The 17,072-nt window shown below is 42.7% G+C and overlaps 1 protein-coding gene across 1 annotated transcript in view; it reads right to left on the reverse strand.

The window, feature by feature from the left end:
- Nucleotides 1-17,072, reverse strand: part of cacna1ha (calcium channel, voltage-dependent, T type, alpha 1H subunit a) — a 252,931-nt gene that overhangs the window by 190,758 nt on the left and 45,101 nt on the right. Inside the window, 1 exon segment of the mRNA XM_080206889.1 lies at nt 6,050-6,359. Within this exon segment, the coding sequence (XP_080063015.1) occupies nt 6,050-6,359 (310 nt within the window).

Here is a 17,072-nt window from a genome sequence, read left to right on the forward strand (position 1 = left end):
GCTCCTTCCAATCTGCCTGAATGTGTCATACTTCCAAATCTCACTCCTGCTGCTACCTTTGAATTAGCCGAATTACATGGCCTCTTGGAGAGAGATTGGTTGTTTAGATACAATAGTCTCCTATTTTGATCGTTTTCTAGATGGGTCTAAGATGGTTCAAACTTATTTTTGTAGACTGCAGAGAGGGGTGTTTTACACATTTTGGACTGGTTTGAATAGTTTTCTAATGTCTTGCATGAGTCAGTACCCAAATTCAGTTGTTAGATTAATCAAAAAAAGCATTAATTTCTTTTCAATTAAATAGCTTTTGGATAGGTTTTGGAATTGATTAGTTATCAAAATAATTCAGTTAGAAACATCCACTGTCCCAACATTAAGGGATTCTACAATTCTATGATTCCAAGCATTTATTGCTATTTTCCCCTTTCTTGCATCCACATTGTCATCTCTCCCATTTCCAATCTGCTCCTGTGAGTTGCAGGTCTACATCAGTGTTTCGTCTCATTGAAGAAAAGGGTTTCTCTAAGTAGTTAAACAGTCCTCCTGAGCCAATTTCCAGCTTTTCTCTCCATTCCACACTCTTCGAGCCAAGGTGAAGCAGTGTTTGCCGATTCATCTGTCACTGCATCTCATCAATAAAGATCACCCAACGGAAGCAGCCCATTTCCAACATTATTCAATGCTTCCTTTCAAAATCAGAGTCTTCTGAGGCAGAAGTTAAGCACTACAGCTAATTGCTGCATTGTGTCTAATTACTTGAATCATTTCATTTGCTTTCCTCTGTGCAAATATCCTTGTCATACCAAAAAAATTAAAACACAGAATTTCCACCTCAACAATGAGCAGTACATATTTCAGAAACATGTTGCTGTTATTTTTCAAAGATTGTGAAGCAGAGAAAAGAAAGGAGGCTGTATTAAAGGACACTTTTTACAATCAGTGGGTATCTCAATGTGAATGGTGTACTTCCAAAATGTTAGCACTACTGTCATTTAAACACTACAGCCAATTTGCACACAGCAAACTCTCACTAACAGCAATGCGATAATGTTCAGATAATCTCTTTCTTGTGACGTTGATTGAGGGATAACTCCCCTGCTCTTTATACTACAATAGTATGGGGTCTTTTGCATCCACCCCAACAGGCAGACATGACCTTTGTTTCACATATCATCCAAGCATTGGTACCTGTGGAAATGCAGCACTTCCTCAAAACTGCACTCAAGTAGTAACCTTGATTTTTGTGCTCAAGCCCTACAGCAATGGGTCTTGAACCCAAAATCTTATGGTTCAGAGGCAAGAATACTACCAGATAAGCCATAACTTAAATTCAATTGTTTTATACATAATAAAAATTGGCAAGGCCAACCAGAAGCAAAGAGAAAGTGGGAACAAGCCAAATTTTGATCAAATCTTACTAATATTGAAAAACAATAAAGCATCACATGCTATATTCACATTTCTCAGAGCAACAATAAATTTTATGTTTTTGCAGATCACTCCAAGCTAACAAATGCCATTCCAAGGGTAAGCAAGCGACCTGCTATTCATCAGCTAACAGCTCTGTAGTCAAGCATTAGGAGATGTACAGAGGCCTGGTATAGCTCACCATTTAATTTTATTTCAATTGCCCACACCTCAGCTTCAATCTCTCCTATTGCCATGGTCAAATGGTTAAGGATAGGATTTTATCACATGGTCCAGTTGAATCTGCATCCATGGTATGTCAAAGCCTGGTGTAGTATCACAAATATCATTGCTAAGTGTGGGAGCATAGATCGTGATGATGCCCAAGCATGACTCGGTATGGGTGCTAACTTGGGAATTTGGAGCCGGTAAAAATCTCCAGCTATAATTTAGAATAGCATCAGATTCCGACTTATAGCTTTAAAACTACAAGCTAGTTAAGGAGCCTGATAACTGCCTGGCAGTGGCAGGTATCTGTCAATCAACTGAAATGAATGGCGTTAATCGTTGGAGCAGGAAACTGGCACAGCAATTTGGATGTTAGTCATCAGCTCTCCATAAGGTAGGCAGATTTAGCTCGCACAGTGTGAGACATAACGTGTGACAATTAGGCCTGAGAGCAATGAAGTATTAGTGCTAACTTGGAAAATGATGCAGGTGAGGAAACTGGTGCAGAGGGGAAGGAGGTCCTCATTTTTATATCTTTTTTCAACCTCCAGAAGTTGGTGAGTGTTCAAAGCTTTAGGTGAGCTGGTATATATATGTCTTTTTGTTAAGTTTTTAAGCTTTTATTACACTAAAGTTGGGCAGTTGTTTAAACAGGTAGTGTGGAGAAATATATATTACATTAAATTTATTGTTTAAACAGTTAAAATACGATATAACCACATTCAGTAACTGAGTGATATTTCTAAACCGGTAACTTAATTTGTTAAATTAATTACAATATATATGTCAGGGCGGGTAATATGTTACCGTTGTAAGCATGTGGGACATCAGTAAGATCCATAGCAACCACTTCTGCAGTAAGTATCTGCAACTTGAGGAACTTCGGTTCTGAGATGATAAGCTGGAGTCCAGGCTTTAGACGCCTTGGAGTGCCAGGAACGGGGAAGTTACGTGGATAATTTGTTGGAGAAGGCAGTCACACACCTTAGACTAGGTACTTCAGGCTCAGCCCATGGTCAGTAACAAGAGGGTGTGACTATGAGGGAGGCAGATATGGGGATCCAGAAGGCAGCCCCTACGATTGTCCAACAGCTTTGAGTGTGGAAAAGAGCAGGGGCAGCAGGGAGTATGAGCAAACTGATCAATGCGCCATAGTGCAGGTAGCTGCTCATGTGAGAGTGAGTAAAAAGTAATGTAATTTTAGTAGGAAACTATAAGAACATAAGAATTAGGAGCAGGAGTAGGGCATCCGGCCCCTCGAGCCTGCCCCGCTATTCAATAAAATCATAGATGATCTTTTTGTGGACTCAGCACCACTTACCCGCCTGCTTGCCATAACCCTTAATTCCTTTACTGTTCAAAAATGTATCTATCCTTGCCTTAAAAACATTCCATGGGTTGCCTCAACTGCTTCATTGGGCAGGGAATTCCACAGATTCACTACTCTTTGTGTTAAAAAGTTCCTCCTCAACTCAGTTCTAAATCTCCTCCCTTTTGTTTTGAGGCTAGCCTCCTAGTTCTAGTTTCACCTGCCAGTGGAAACAACTGTATAGTTTGGGGGGTGTAGACACTGCCCTCTGCAGCTGGGAGCATGAGTCCCATAGGCTGTGTTGCTGGCTGGTGCCAGGCTTAAGGGCATCCCCATAGGGCTGGAGAGGAGCTTCAAGTGGGAGGCGAAAGACACAATTGTTGTGGGCCATGTAGGCACCAATGACATAGGAAAAAGAAAAAGGTTCTGTGGAGGGAATATGAGCAGCTAGGAATTAAATTAAAAAGCAGAACAATATAAGTAATAATATCTGGCTTACTACCTGAGCCATGAGCAAATTGGTAAAAGGTAAATAAGATTAGAGAGTTGAATGCTTGGCTCAAATATTGGTGTTGGAGAAATGGAATTTGATTTCTGGTGCACTGGCTAGGGGAATACTAGGGGAACTGGGGGCTGTACCATGGGACTGTTTTCATCTGAACTGTGCTGGGATCAGTGTTTTGGTGAGTCTCACACAGTGATAGAGAGGGTATTAAAATTAATAGTGCAGGAAGGCTCACTTGAGGGGAGTTGTGGCAAATTAAAGAGAATGGGCCTTGCAATAAAGCAGGGCAGAGACAGGGGTGATGATCACCAAAATGTGGCAGGCAGGGACAGTGTGTACAAATCTGAGATTCCATCAGCAAATTTCATAGTAGGGAAAATGGTAAAAATAAGAATTCAAGGGTGGAATTTAAGGGGTCCATTCGCAGTGGATTCAAATCCTAGAAAGAGCATGAAATTGATTTCCATTAATTTTAATAAATTTAAATGCAAATAAACTGCTTTACAGTATAGTGTCTGCCCATGGTGGATCTGCCACCCGCTGCACCGCCCCCCACCCAGAGGCATGATATCATGCCAGCACAAATCACTACTGGTTTTCAAAAGCAAAAAACAGCCAACATGACCACCTCAGAGGTGCCAGGGCTTAACATTTCCCACTGGCACCCTGGCAGGGGACAACAGTGTCAAGTAGGCACTGAAGTAGACTTCTTCCATTGTTTAGGCTGGGGGGGGGGGGTCCCCTCATCTGTGATTGGGATAGGGGAGGGGAGAACCCATTGACAGTGCAAGGTTGGTGGGGTTAGGGGCAGGAAAGAGGGTAGAACCCCGATGAAAGTGTGGGGGGAGGGAAAGGAGGATGGGGAGCGTCCTGATATTCATGGGATTGGGCCTCTGTTGTGGTGGTGGTGGAGGTGTTGGGGGGGGGGGTGGGGTTTATAGGAAACTTATTTTATACACAGATTGGCCTGCCCTTTAAAAATAGTACCTCAATCTCAGTCTTGCTGGGTCTATTAGGTCCTGTTGCACTACACCCCCAGATTCAATGCCAGAAAATTTATTTAAAAAATGTTTAAATTCTGGAGAGAAACACACCATTTTTCAGTCAGAGCCTGATACTGACAAAGTTCCATCCAAAGACTTTAGCTGGATGCATACAGCATACGTAGCAAGATGGATGAATTGATAGCAGAAAGAGAAATGAATGAATATGCATACGATAGCCATGACCAAGACATGGTTACAAAATGACCATGGTTAGCATCTGATTATTCAAAGCTATATGACTTTTCTGAAGGACAGGAAGAAAGCTAAAGAAGAAGGAGACTGCTCTGCTAATAAAGATCAGTACTGTATGAAAAATAATCGTGGCTTGGACAATCAAGAAGAATCAGTTCCGGTGGAGACAAGAAATAATAAAGGAAAAAAGTCACTTGTTGGAGTAATTCATTCACCTCCTTAGGGCAGTTAAACTGTAGGACCAAGTATAAATCAAGAAATAATATGGGTTTGTAAGGACGTTACTGCTATAATCATAGCTATTTTAATCTTCATACGGATGGAACAAACGCAAATTGATGAAAGTAGCTTAAAGAATAAGTTCACAGGATATATTCAGGGCTGTTTCTTACACTTAAATAGAGGCAACTTCTGGGGTGTATAGACAAAGTTGGCCAAAGTGGAATGGGAAAATAGATCAAACGGTAAGACAGTAGTGAAGCAGTGCGAGAGATTTCATGGAAGATGTTTCATAACACTCAACAGACATATATATTACATTGAGAAAGAAAGATGCTACACGAAGATAACATCATCTGTGGCTAACTAATTAGGTTTAAGGATGGTATCAAATTGATAGAAAAGATATACAAGCTGATAACCCAGAAAGTTGGGAAAGTTTTAGAAACCAGAAGAGGATGACTGAAGAATAATGAAGAAGGAGAAATTGGAATATGATATAAAATTAGAAAGAAAATCAAAAACAGTCAGAAAAAGCTTCAATTAGTATATAAAAAGGAAGAGAATAGCAAAGTAAGCATTGGTCCCTTAGGGGGTGAGAATAGGTCATCAATAATTGCAAAAAAAGAAATGGCAAAGGCTTTTAATACTTTTTTTTGTATCTGCTTTCACAGTGATAGATACAGAATGCATCCCAAGAATATTAGAAAATCAAGAGGCAAAAGGGAGGGAAGAACCTAAAATAATCACGATCACTAGAGAAAAGGTACTTGGAAAATTAATAGGATCAAAGACTAACAAGTCCCCTGGAACTGATAGCTTGTGTCCTAGAGTCATTCACAGTATTAGTGGCAATTCGCATGAATAACATTAAGGGCAGAAATACATAAGCAATATCTCAAGAATAGCCAAATTTGTTTTGGATCTAACGAAACAGCATTATTCACAACCCTACTCGAAAGTAAGTATTAATTGCTTCCTTTTTTCATCACAATTATAATGATATTGCCAAGACATTCTTAAATCATAGAACTTAGTCAAATGATAGCTAAAAGGCACTGAATTAAATTGGAATCAGAGTAACTTATTTATACAATGCCAGAAAGGAAACAAATGATAAATATTCACGACTTGGGACCTTACCTGAAAAATAGCAATCCAGGCATATCCTATATTATCAAAATTAATGGCACCCTTATGTGGGTTTACATCTCCGGTTCTGCACACATTGTAATATTGATTCCAGTTTATGCAGCCACTTGTGTTGTTCACTTCCAGGCTATATCTTGGGTGGTTGTAAGAATCTAAGCTAAGAAAACATTCAACTCCATTTTCTTTCAAATTTGGAAGGTCCTGACATTTCTGCATGCCATTGTCCCGTGGCAGAGAGCAAATAAATGGAGTCTCATCGCCATCAATCTGGTAATATAGAGGTAAAGAAACATTGTAATACCTAAGAAATAAAATGAGAAGGAATTAGTCAGCATTAATTATATTCAATTAATTACTCACACAGTATTATAACGGTTTAATCAAGGCTGAAAGTCATGGTATAACCAAATTTACACAATAAGGCACAATTGTTCGATATTAAAATGCAGATCACATATTTTGATACCAGAAGACAGCAACTCTTCAGAACCAATGTGCAATTTCTATTTCCTACAGATGCTTAGTTCTAGATATCTCTAAGCAAGGTTTATTTTACTTAATGCTATTTTTTGGGAAATTACAATTTAATTTTTGCTATCTACTTGCATTCATTCCATATTGAATAGAACTTTCAGAAGCCCTATATTAAAGGAATTTTATCATAGAGTGATGGGAAAGGCCAGCATCGGGAACCAATGAAGATTGTGGAAGTATTGAAGGAAGTATCTGAGAAGAGAGTGAAATGGAATGATCATCTATTATAGAAAGAGAGGGGGAGAGAGGAAATGTGGTAAGACAAATGATGGCAATGGGACTGCCAGGAACAACAGCAAGACCTAAGACCAGAAAGCAAGATGGGGTGGCAACAAGCTTAAGTGCAGTGTGATTTGAAGAGGAATGGGTGACTGACAGGAGGAGGTGAAAAAGGGATGACCAACCAGCATTGTGGTGACCCCAAGTACCAGAAGCCAAAAGAAGCTTTCAAATTACTCTAATTCTCCTGCTCCTTCCCCATAGCCCTGCAATTGTTTCCTCTAAGAGGATGAAAAAACTCCTATCTCATCTCAATGTGCTAGGTTCTCGGGTCCTGTAAGTGCCTGCAAATTGCTTTGATTTATAGCTCAATTTAATACAGGTATTGGAAAGATAATCAGCCCCAAGATAAATTTTCATTTAGAATACTGTCGCATTTAGTTTCAATCTTCCAACTGTTCAGTGAAATAATGTGTTCATAAATTGATTTTAAAAATTTTCCTCGTCTCTATGAACATTTTATTTCATGATCGTCAATTTTCACTCCTGAAGTTATTCGCTCCTTGCTCGGCTATGGGCCTGCATTTTACATGCCTCTACTAGGTGTGCTTTTGATGGGAGTGCACATAAAGTAGGGCAGGTTCCCACCCCACCACCTTCCCACCCAGCCCTGAGTTCACCCCCATCATACAGGACACCAAAATCAGCAGCCCACCCACTATCATTAGATAGGTAATCAAGGTCTAGAGGGGAAAAAACAGTAAAATGGCATAATAATACAAGTCCAAATTGTTTTTCCCTTTTGGGGGCCCACTGGAATTGTTACCAAGCCAATGATACGCTGCACGTGCCATAAAACATTTGGCATGGACTGTCGGGTGGGTGTGGGCCGCCCAATTTTTAAAATAAATTCTTCAAAGGGCAGGAAGGAAGGGAAATTCTATCTTTGGGGGCTGACCTATTCAGATTGGAAGGTGACCGCTTTAAGGTAAAGTCTTCCCTTTCTCCCTATCCACTTGCAGCCTTAAACCCGCCATCTCCACTCCTCCACGTCTCTCTTCCCTATTCGCCCGAACACTCCCTGACTAAAACCTCAGACCTACCCATTTCCAGAGGCCATTGCTCCTTCTTCTTGTTCCTCGTTGCAATCCCGGCACTTGGCGTTGCCAGGACTGATGAAGCTGCTGGCATATTGGATTGGCCGGCAGCTCCCAACAGCAGAGTTTCCTCCCCGGTGAGGGGCCATAAGTCACACTCAGCCCTCGTTTAGCCTGTCCACATGCATTTTGGCTGCAGGACAGGCCTACGTACAGCTGACCTGCCCCACGTTGACTTTGCTTCCGGTAGGCCAAGCCATCTGTTCACCATAATGTTTAGCCCATGATTTCACAAGGAACAGGTGCAAGATTTTTGACCATGCAGTCCAATTTTTTCATTACCTGATGTTGACAAACACACAGTTTCAACAGGGGTTGCCGACAATAATCAGGTGTGAAAATCTGGGATGATTTTCCCTGAGGTGAGCTGCAACACCCCTACTGACACTGCATCTAAATAATTAATTTAGCGCAGACGAAGGATCAAATCTTCTTTAATCTTTAAATTGCTCCTATTCCCTTGCACAATATGTTACAATCCCTTTCTATTTCGCTCAGAATATGATTTAAGAATATGCATGCACCATTTGCTCTACTTGTTATTGTGCTAGAAACCCAGCAGGATGTTTTTGAAAAATACCATTCAATAGAAAAAGTGACAGAAAATGTTTACTTCAAAGAAAGTCAATTTCAAAAGCTGTGAGGAGCATAATGTGTGCTTGCTGTTTTCTGCTCTAATTTACTTCCAACTCCATCTGAAGGTGTACAGTTCCCACACACCATGCACATTGTCCAAGTGGTGCCTGTGCGAGCCTAGAGTTTCAGTAGGTTACTACGTCGAATGAACAGGGAAAGAGAACTTTGATCCCACTGTCTTAAAAACATTATTAACACACATACGCCTTGCAGCAAGCAATTAGATCTTGTTCAGGAGTGGAATGTTAATGATTTTCAATTCCTCAACTTGGAGATATTGAAACCAAATTCAGTCATCCTACTGATGCTTGAACTAAAATCCCGAATTTACAAATTAGACATTGCATTCCCTGGTCTGTAACTTTCAGCTACTCGCTAGGTAAATTGATTGAGTTATTTGACCATTGTTGAGCTTAACTAATTTTGTGCTTGCTTTTTTAAACAACACAGTGTTCATGCCATTGCCAGCCATACTGGTTATCCCACATTATTCATTTTGGAGGATAAACTGCAATATCAAATAATTTGCTGGTTGCAGATTTATACTGGATACGGACATCAAATACAGCCATACTCAGGCCTGGATTGGGCAGAACGGTAGCACAGTGGTTAGCACTGCTGCCTCACAACGTTGGGGACCTGGGTTCGATTCCTGGCTTGGGACACTACCTGTGTGGAGTTTGCACATTCTCCCGGTGTCTGCGTGGGTTTCCTCCAAGTGTTCCAGTTTCCTCCCACTGTCCAAACGACACGCAGGTTAGGTGCATTGGCCACGCTAAATTCTCCCTCAGTATACCCGAACAGGTACCGGAGTGTGGCGGCCAGGGGATTTTCATAGTAACCTCATTGCAGTGTTAATGTAAGCTGACTTGTGATGCTAATAAATAAACTTTAAAAACTTTAAACTGGATAATTAGATTCTCTGTTACTCTAGACACGGATTACATCCAGCTCCTGGCTCTACACCTATCACCTTATTAATGTTTGTGAATTTGTGATAGGTTCTGCAGAAAATGCTGTGAGAAAGTTTCTCATAAAGCTTCAGATTAGGTTCCCTTAGCTAAGGCATCCTGGTTGTTTGTTAAAACTAAATTAAAAATTTATACTTTTTTTTAAATTTTATAATGCATATAAGAACATAAGAACATAAGAAATAGGAGCAGGAGTAGACCATCTAGCCCTTCGAGCCTGCCCCGCCATTCAATAAGATCATGGCTGATCTGTCGCGGCTCAGTTCCACTTTCCCGCCCTCTCCCCATAACCCTTAATCCCCTCTCTTATCAAAAACCCATCAACCCGCGTCTTAAAAATATTTAGCGAGGTAGCCTCCACCACTTCAACGGGCAGAGAATTCCAGAGATTCACCACCCTTTGAGTGAAGAAGTTCCTCCTCAACGCCGTTCTAAACCGCCCCCCTTTTATCTTGAGGCTGTGCCCCCTAGTCCTACTGTCTTTTTTGAGCGGGAAGAGTCTCTCCACCTCTATCCTATCCATCCCATTCATCATCTTATACGTCTCAATGAGATCTCCCCTCATTCTTCTAAACTCTAACGAGTACAAGCCTAGTTTATTCAGCCTCTCCTCATAGCTCAACCCCCTCAACTCCGGTATCAGCCTAGTAAACCTCCTCTGCACTCCCTCCAAGGCCAAAATATCTTTGCGCAGGTGCGGCGCCCAAAACTGCACACAGTACTCCAGCTGCGGCCTCACCAATGCCCTATACAGCTGCAGCAAGACCCCCCTACTTTTATATTCAATCCCCCTCGCTATGAAGGCCAGCATCCCATTTGCCTTCCTGACCACCTGCTGCACCTGCAAGCTGGGTTTTTGCGACTCATGCACAAGGACCCCGAGGTCCCTCTGCACCGTCGCCTGCTGCAGTTTTTCGTCCCGTAAGTAATAGTCCTTCCTACCATTCTTCCTACCAAAGTGGACCACCTCACACTTGCCAACATTAAATTCCATTTGCCATTTCCTGGCCCATTCGCCCAGCCTATCTAGATCCTTCTGTAGACTCTCCACACCCTCCGCACAATTTGCTATTCCCCCAATCTTGGTGTCATCAGCAAATTTCGACACCCTACACTCGGTTCCCTCCTCCAGATCATCTATATAAATGGTAAATAGCTGAGGCCCCAGCACCGACCCCTGGGGCACTCCACTAGTCACCATCCGCCAATCCGAATAGCACCCGTTGACCCCCACTCTCTGCCTCCTATTTGACAACCAATCTTCTATCCACGCTAACACCCTACCCCCAACTCCATGTCCCTCGACCTTCTGCAATAACCTCTTGTGAGGTACTTTGTCAAACGCCTTCTGAAAATCCAGAAAGACCACATCCACCGGCTCTCCTCTATCCACCGCCCTAGACACATCCTCATAGAACTCCAGTAAATTTGTCAGACACGACTTCCCTTTAATGAAACCGTGCTGCGTCTGCTCTATCAAGCAATTCCCTTCAAGATGCCTTGCAATTTCCTCCTTAATGACAGATTCTAACATTTTACCTACCACAGACGTTAAACTAACCGGCCTATAATTCCCTGCCTTTTGCCTGGCACCCTTCTTAAACAACGGCGTAACATTAGCCGTTTTCCAATCATCCGGCACTTCCCCGGAATCCAGCGACGTCTGGAAAATAACCACCAAGGCATCCACTATCACCTCCGCCATTTCTTTCAGAACCCTCGGATGCATTCCATCCGGTCCTGGGGACTTGTCCACAATCAGCCCCTCCAGTCTGTCGCGCACCGCCTCTCTAGTAACAGTAATGTCATTAAGACCCTCCAGTCCTACCACCTTTCCATCGCTAACACCCAGCAAATTATTCATGTCCTCCTCCGTGAAGACAGAAACAAAAAAGTTATTCAATACCTTAGCCATATCCCCATCCCCTACCACTAGGTCCCCTTTCTCATCCTCTAAAGGACCAATGTTCACCCTAGCCAGCCTCTTCCTTTTTATATATTTATAAAAACGCTTGCTATCCTTTTTTACATTAAGCGCTAGCCCAGCTTTGTGGAAATAGGGGCCGGAATTCTCCAGTCTCGCAAGCACTGCTGCCAGTGAGAAGGGAGAATTTGGCGCTCAGCCATGCCTTCATTCACTGTACTGAGACTGGAGAATTCGAGCTGCAGGCAAGGTCGGAGAATTCTGGCCATTATATACTCTAGTCAAGATTTCTATGATCAAGAATTTGTCAAGTTAACCAACTCCTGTTTTGTGTTACTTGGGTCATAAACTAAATTCTTTAATAAATTCCACCCACAAAATTTGGGACATATCTTCTGAGGGTGAATCAGTAAAAATTGACCTTACCTCAAAATTTGAAAAAAAAATTTCCATTTATTTATTTAAATGAGCGCACGTCACATTTGCACTGACAATATGCAGACAAATGCTGTATACGTCATGCTGGTGTCAGTGATGCGAAGCACCTATCTTTGGAGCCAATTTTCAGCAGTTCAACAAAAGCTGTTTCATTTATTCCTTTGTTTCAAGGAAGGTTGGATTTTCTTTATAAAGTTTAATAAATAATCTTTATAATTACTATAATTATATGCCAAAGAAATGTTATATCTTTCATTCAGAGTTAGATATAGAGCAAGGACTGCAGAGCATTGTTGCAGTTAACTCACTGATAGTCCCCTTAAACACAAAGGGGAAGGGTGGATTCTGCCAGCCCGCTGTGCTGCTAGAACAGGCTGCTCGAGGGGGTTTACAATAGCTGCCTGCTAGCAGGGAGCTGGCAGCTCCACCCCACTGCAGTGAAGGGGGGCGTCTTGGAGGCCCCCCCAGAGGGTCAGGTGAGAGGCGGTGCTTCCTGGGCATTGGGCAATCTCAAGTGAGCAGAGTCATGGGGGAGGGTCTAATATGGGATGGGGCCTCCAGGGAGTGGGAGATCAGTAGGAATGGGAGAATCCCGCTGCCACTCTACACTTGGCAGTGACAGAGGGAAGGAGTCCAGCAGTCGGGGCTGGCCAGCTTAGTGGGGGAGGACTTAATTTGGGTTGGGACTGGCCTGGACATCAGGCGATGGGAGGGGGGGGGGGTTGGAGGGGCAGCGATAGGGATTTTCTGTGCTGGCCAGTGATCAAGAGGTCTGCAGTGTGGGCTACTGTGCATGCGCTAATCTCTGCTCTGATAGGTTGGCACATGCGTGGTGGCCAGTTCAGCACTATGTTGCCAGCCTCTCCAGCAAAATAGACCTTGTCTCCTAATTTTTAATGAGATTCACACTAGTGCACTATGCAGTGCACAGAGTGTTGGAGATTCATTTTGAAAATCCTGTGGAGAAAACAGTGGGATTTACTCCATTTTCTTTTACACAAGTTCGGCACTTGGAATTTTTGAAGAGAATCCCACCCAAAGGTCATCAATCAAAGGTCAATTCAGGTACCACACTTCAAAGCAAAGGCAGATCACTACTGCTGTAATGAAAATGACCTCTAATCTTAGATAGTCTCTGGGTATCAAGGATGATTTGCTTCCACTCCAATTCAATGGATTCTGAGATGGCTATTAAGTCCAATGCGTGATTTGCGGACTCTGCCACATGTGGGCAGGTGGTGCATGAGGAGTTAGGTAGATGGGTTGTTTCCAACATCTTGACTTCACCTCTGCACATTCCTGATGCAGTCTCTTGATGTGGTTGGTGCCTTCCTAGATGGACCCTTACCATTTTGATCAGTCACAAGTGAGGGACTCCCTTGAGTTGGCAGGGATGTTTAACATCATGGGATGCTTTTAGAGCACTTCTAAAGTGTTTCTCTGTTCTCCTAGGAGTCTCCCGCAGTGACTAAGTTTGAAGAAGAGCAGTTGTTTCAGAAATCTGATGTCTGGCACATAAACTATGTCCCACCCAGCAGAACTGGTTTTGAGCAATTAATGTCTCAATGCTGAGCAAATTGGCTTGGTAGAGAACTCTGCTGTTGGGGTTGCTTTTCTTGCCACTGGAAATTTGGAATTCCAATAATATATTAGCCCACCATCATGGCAGCAGATAAATGGATATAGCCACAACAAATTTGATTTTGCTTTTAATTGGGAAAAATAAGCGCTATCTAGAAGGGCTAAAGTGGGAGTTTGATGATGACCCCTTGATCAGCCTTTTCTAAGTTTGGTTATTTCATTGAATTAATTCAACAAAAACAAAAACATACGCAGGCAAAATTGCATTTGCCTCTTGATAAATGGCCCCTGGTGATAGGATGGAACATGGCCAATAAAATTCTACTGTGCTTGGTGTACCAATTTAACTTAAAATACTGACTCCTGAAGCAATAATTAAAATGAAAAGGCTACTGGAGTATGGGGGCATATTCTAGTCAGCATTTTTCAGTGGGAACCAATATAAAATAAGGTCATTTTTTTATATGTACATGCTGCTTCCCCTTCTCAGTGAAATTGGTTCTTGCGTTGTATGAATAATGCATTTTCCAAGTTTGTACAAGAAAGAAAGATAAAGTATTATGCAAAGACTGTTACCATTCGCTAACATTCCTACACAATATAAAGCAGCACAACTGCCTGGGGTACTAATTATCTGCTCTAACGACACAGCTACTACAGAATATGGAACACTCTCAAGACTAGGTAGGCCATCATTATAGCTTGTCTAGGTTTGAAGAAGTCTAAAACACAGACCTATGATTAGAAATACCACGCAATCATTAAAATGCCATTTTCTGCTCACAAAAAACTAAAATAAAAAGCACAATGTATGAACTTCCTTATTAGAAGTTTTCTTTTAAGATTTCCTGACAGTTTCCATAAAGCATGTAGCTGAAATCTGTGCAATTAGTTGCTGGAATGTACAAACTGGTAGAAAACAAAGAAAATTGCCAACAATAGCTCTTGCAAGAGACACATCAGTTTATAATCTTTCACATAATCCTTTCGGAAGAATATGGATTATGAGATATTGCAAAAACTATTGCTGCACTTTCCTTTTCCTTGATGTCATTAGTACCATTTGGAACATAGAACATAGGATGTGATTTCACCAGAAAGGGTTCAGAGGAAATTCGCCAGGATGTTGCCTGGACTGGAGCATTTCAGGTGTGGAGAGAGACTGGTTAGGCTGGGGTTGTTCTCCTTAGAGCAGAGAAGGCTGAAGGGGGCGTAACTGAAGTGTACAAAATTAAAATGGACATAGAAACAGTAGGTAGAAAGAAATGTTTCCCCTTAGTTGAGGGTTTAATGACCAGGGGGCATAGATTTAAGTTAATGGGCAGAGGATTTAGAGAGAACTTGAGGAAAAAAAGTTCTTCACCTAGAGAGTGGTGGAATCAGAAACTCATTGCCCAAAAGGGTGGTAGAAGCAAGAACCCTCACAGTATTTATGAGGCATTTTGATGAGCACTTGAAGCATGACAGCATACAAGGCTACTGACCAAGTGCTGGTAAATGGGATTAGAATAGATAGATGTTTGATGGCTGCACCTTCTTCTGTGTTGTAAAACTCTGTGATTCTACATATGTCTGAATTTCTGATTTGTGCTATTGGGAAAGTGATATTACCCATCAGCCGAGTTGGTAAATTACCTCTTACATTCTACATGTAGCACATCGGGCCCAATTTTACCATTTTCATTCTAAGTGCTCAATCTGGGCGCAATTCAGATCCAACTTGGAAATCTGCTTTCAGGTGCCCTCACTACTGTTTAGCCTGAAAAAAAATTTGCATGTCTGAATCATGCTGTGGGAGGGGCTTAGCATGCCCGAAATTATCAGAGCTCTGAACTGCGCATGCGTAGTTAGAAAAAAATTTGAAAAAGCACGCCCATGTCAGGTCACTCCCGGGCTGCAGAAAGCGGATAAAGTGGCTCAGGAGCAAAAAGCGCGAGTGATGGCCCCCACAGACATCACTGTCCTCCTTATCCACCCACTCCCACCCTGCTACCCAGACCAATCGCAACCCTCTGCCCCCTTACCCCCATTGATCGCCTGCAGAGGGGCAGTGGACCCTCCTGCCCCCAATGCCTCACCAGAGATCCATTTGACCGCCCACATCCCCCCCATCAGTGAACGATTGGGCCTCCACCCGCCTCCCCCAACAGAGATGCATCTTACCTGCTTTCCTCCTCCCCCACAAACCAGAGAACGATCTGGCCTCACTCGCCACCCTCCCTGGAGAATGATCTGGCCTCATTCCCCCGCAGAAAACAATCTGGCCTCACTCCCCACCCCCCCACAAGAATGATCTGGCCTCACTCCAAACACCCTTCTCCCTCAAGAGAACGATCTGGCCTCTGCCCACCCCCCCACTCCTCCCCAGAGAACGATCTGGCCTCACTCTTCCCGCCCACCCCACCGCAAAGAACGATCTGGCTTCCCACCTACCTTCCCTCCCTTGTCAGAGAATGACCTGATCTGCCTCCCTTCCCCACCAGGCAACGATCTGGCTTCTCTCCCTCTCCCCCCCCCGCCCGCCCACCTTCACCAGAGGATCTGAACCAGGGGTCACAGTCTGAGGATTCAGGGTAGACCATTTAGGACAGAGGTGAGGAGACATTTCTTCACCCAAAGCGTGGTGAGCCTGTGGAATTCATTACCACAGGAAGTAGTTGATGCCAAAACATTGAATGTATTCAAGAGGCAGCTGGATATAGCACTGGGGTGAATGGGGCCAAAGGTTATGGGGAGAAAGCAGGATTAGGCTATTGAGTTGGATGATCAGCCATGATCGTAATAAATGGTGGAGCAGGCTTGAACGGTCAAATGGCCTACTCCAGCTCCTATCTTCTATGTTTCTATGAGTCTTAGTAGTCACATGATGTGATAAAGGCCAGGAAAGAGAAAGAAGTGATGTAATAAAAGTAGTAAGGAGTATAGATGGTCCAATATTCAACAAACTCTAGATTTTGGTAGCATGCAATGTACTTGCAAATATGGATTCTAAGCTAGCATTGAATGCAAGGAATAGCGCTGTAAAGCAAAACAAGATATTTCTGCTTTGTTTGCATCCAGTGACAGTATCAAATGCTCCAAGATCATGTATTGCATGGGAAGGCAGTTCGACCAACAGTGTGCCAAACACAGTAACAGATGCATACAACCCACTGTGCCAACATGCCATTGCTTCAACTGCCAATTCTTCTGAATTCCTGAGTGAGACTGCCAAGTTAATGTACACCTTGCCAAGTTTAAAGACAGCTTTACGCTTGTTGCTCATGCCACATGGGAACTGGATCAAGACCTACCAAATATTTCACTCACGGTTACCACAAGGGCAAAATTACACCTCTCTCAATCTGACAGGAGCTTGAATACAGATGGTATAGACTGGTCTACCTTGATCCCTTTACTTAACTAAAATTAAAATATACTTACCCATGAAAAAAAACCCTACTTTCTGTTGGTGTTTTATTTTGTGTTACATTGACTAAATGAATACCTCTTTGATGTCTCAGGATTTCCCCAGGTTACTATAAGTCCAGAATGTGCATTTTGTAGTGCGTTCC

The sequence above is a fragment of the Carcharhinus amblyrhynchos genome, chromosome 18 (genome assembly GCF_965287045.1).
Source record: "Carcharhinus amblyrhynchos chromosome 18, sCarAmb.v2.hapA, whole genome shotgun sequence".
Taxonomy (NCBI): Eukaryota; Metazoa; Chordata; class Chondrichthyes; order Carcharhiniformes; family Carcharhinidae; genus Carcharhinus; species Carcharhinus amblyrhynchos.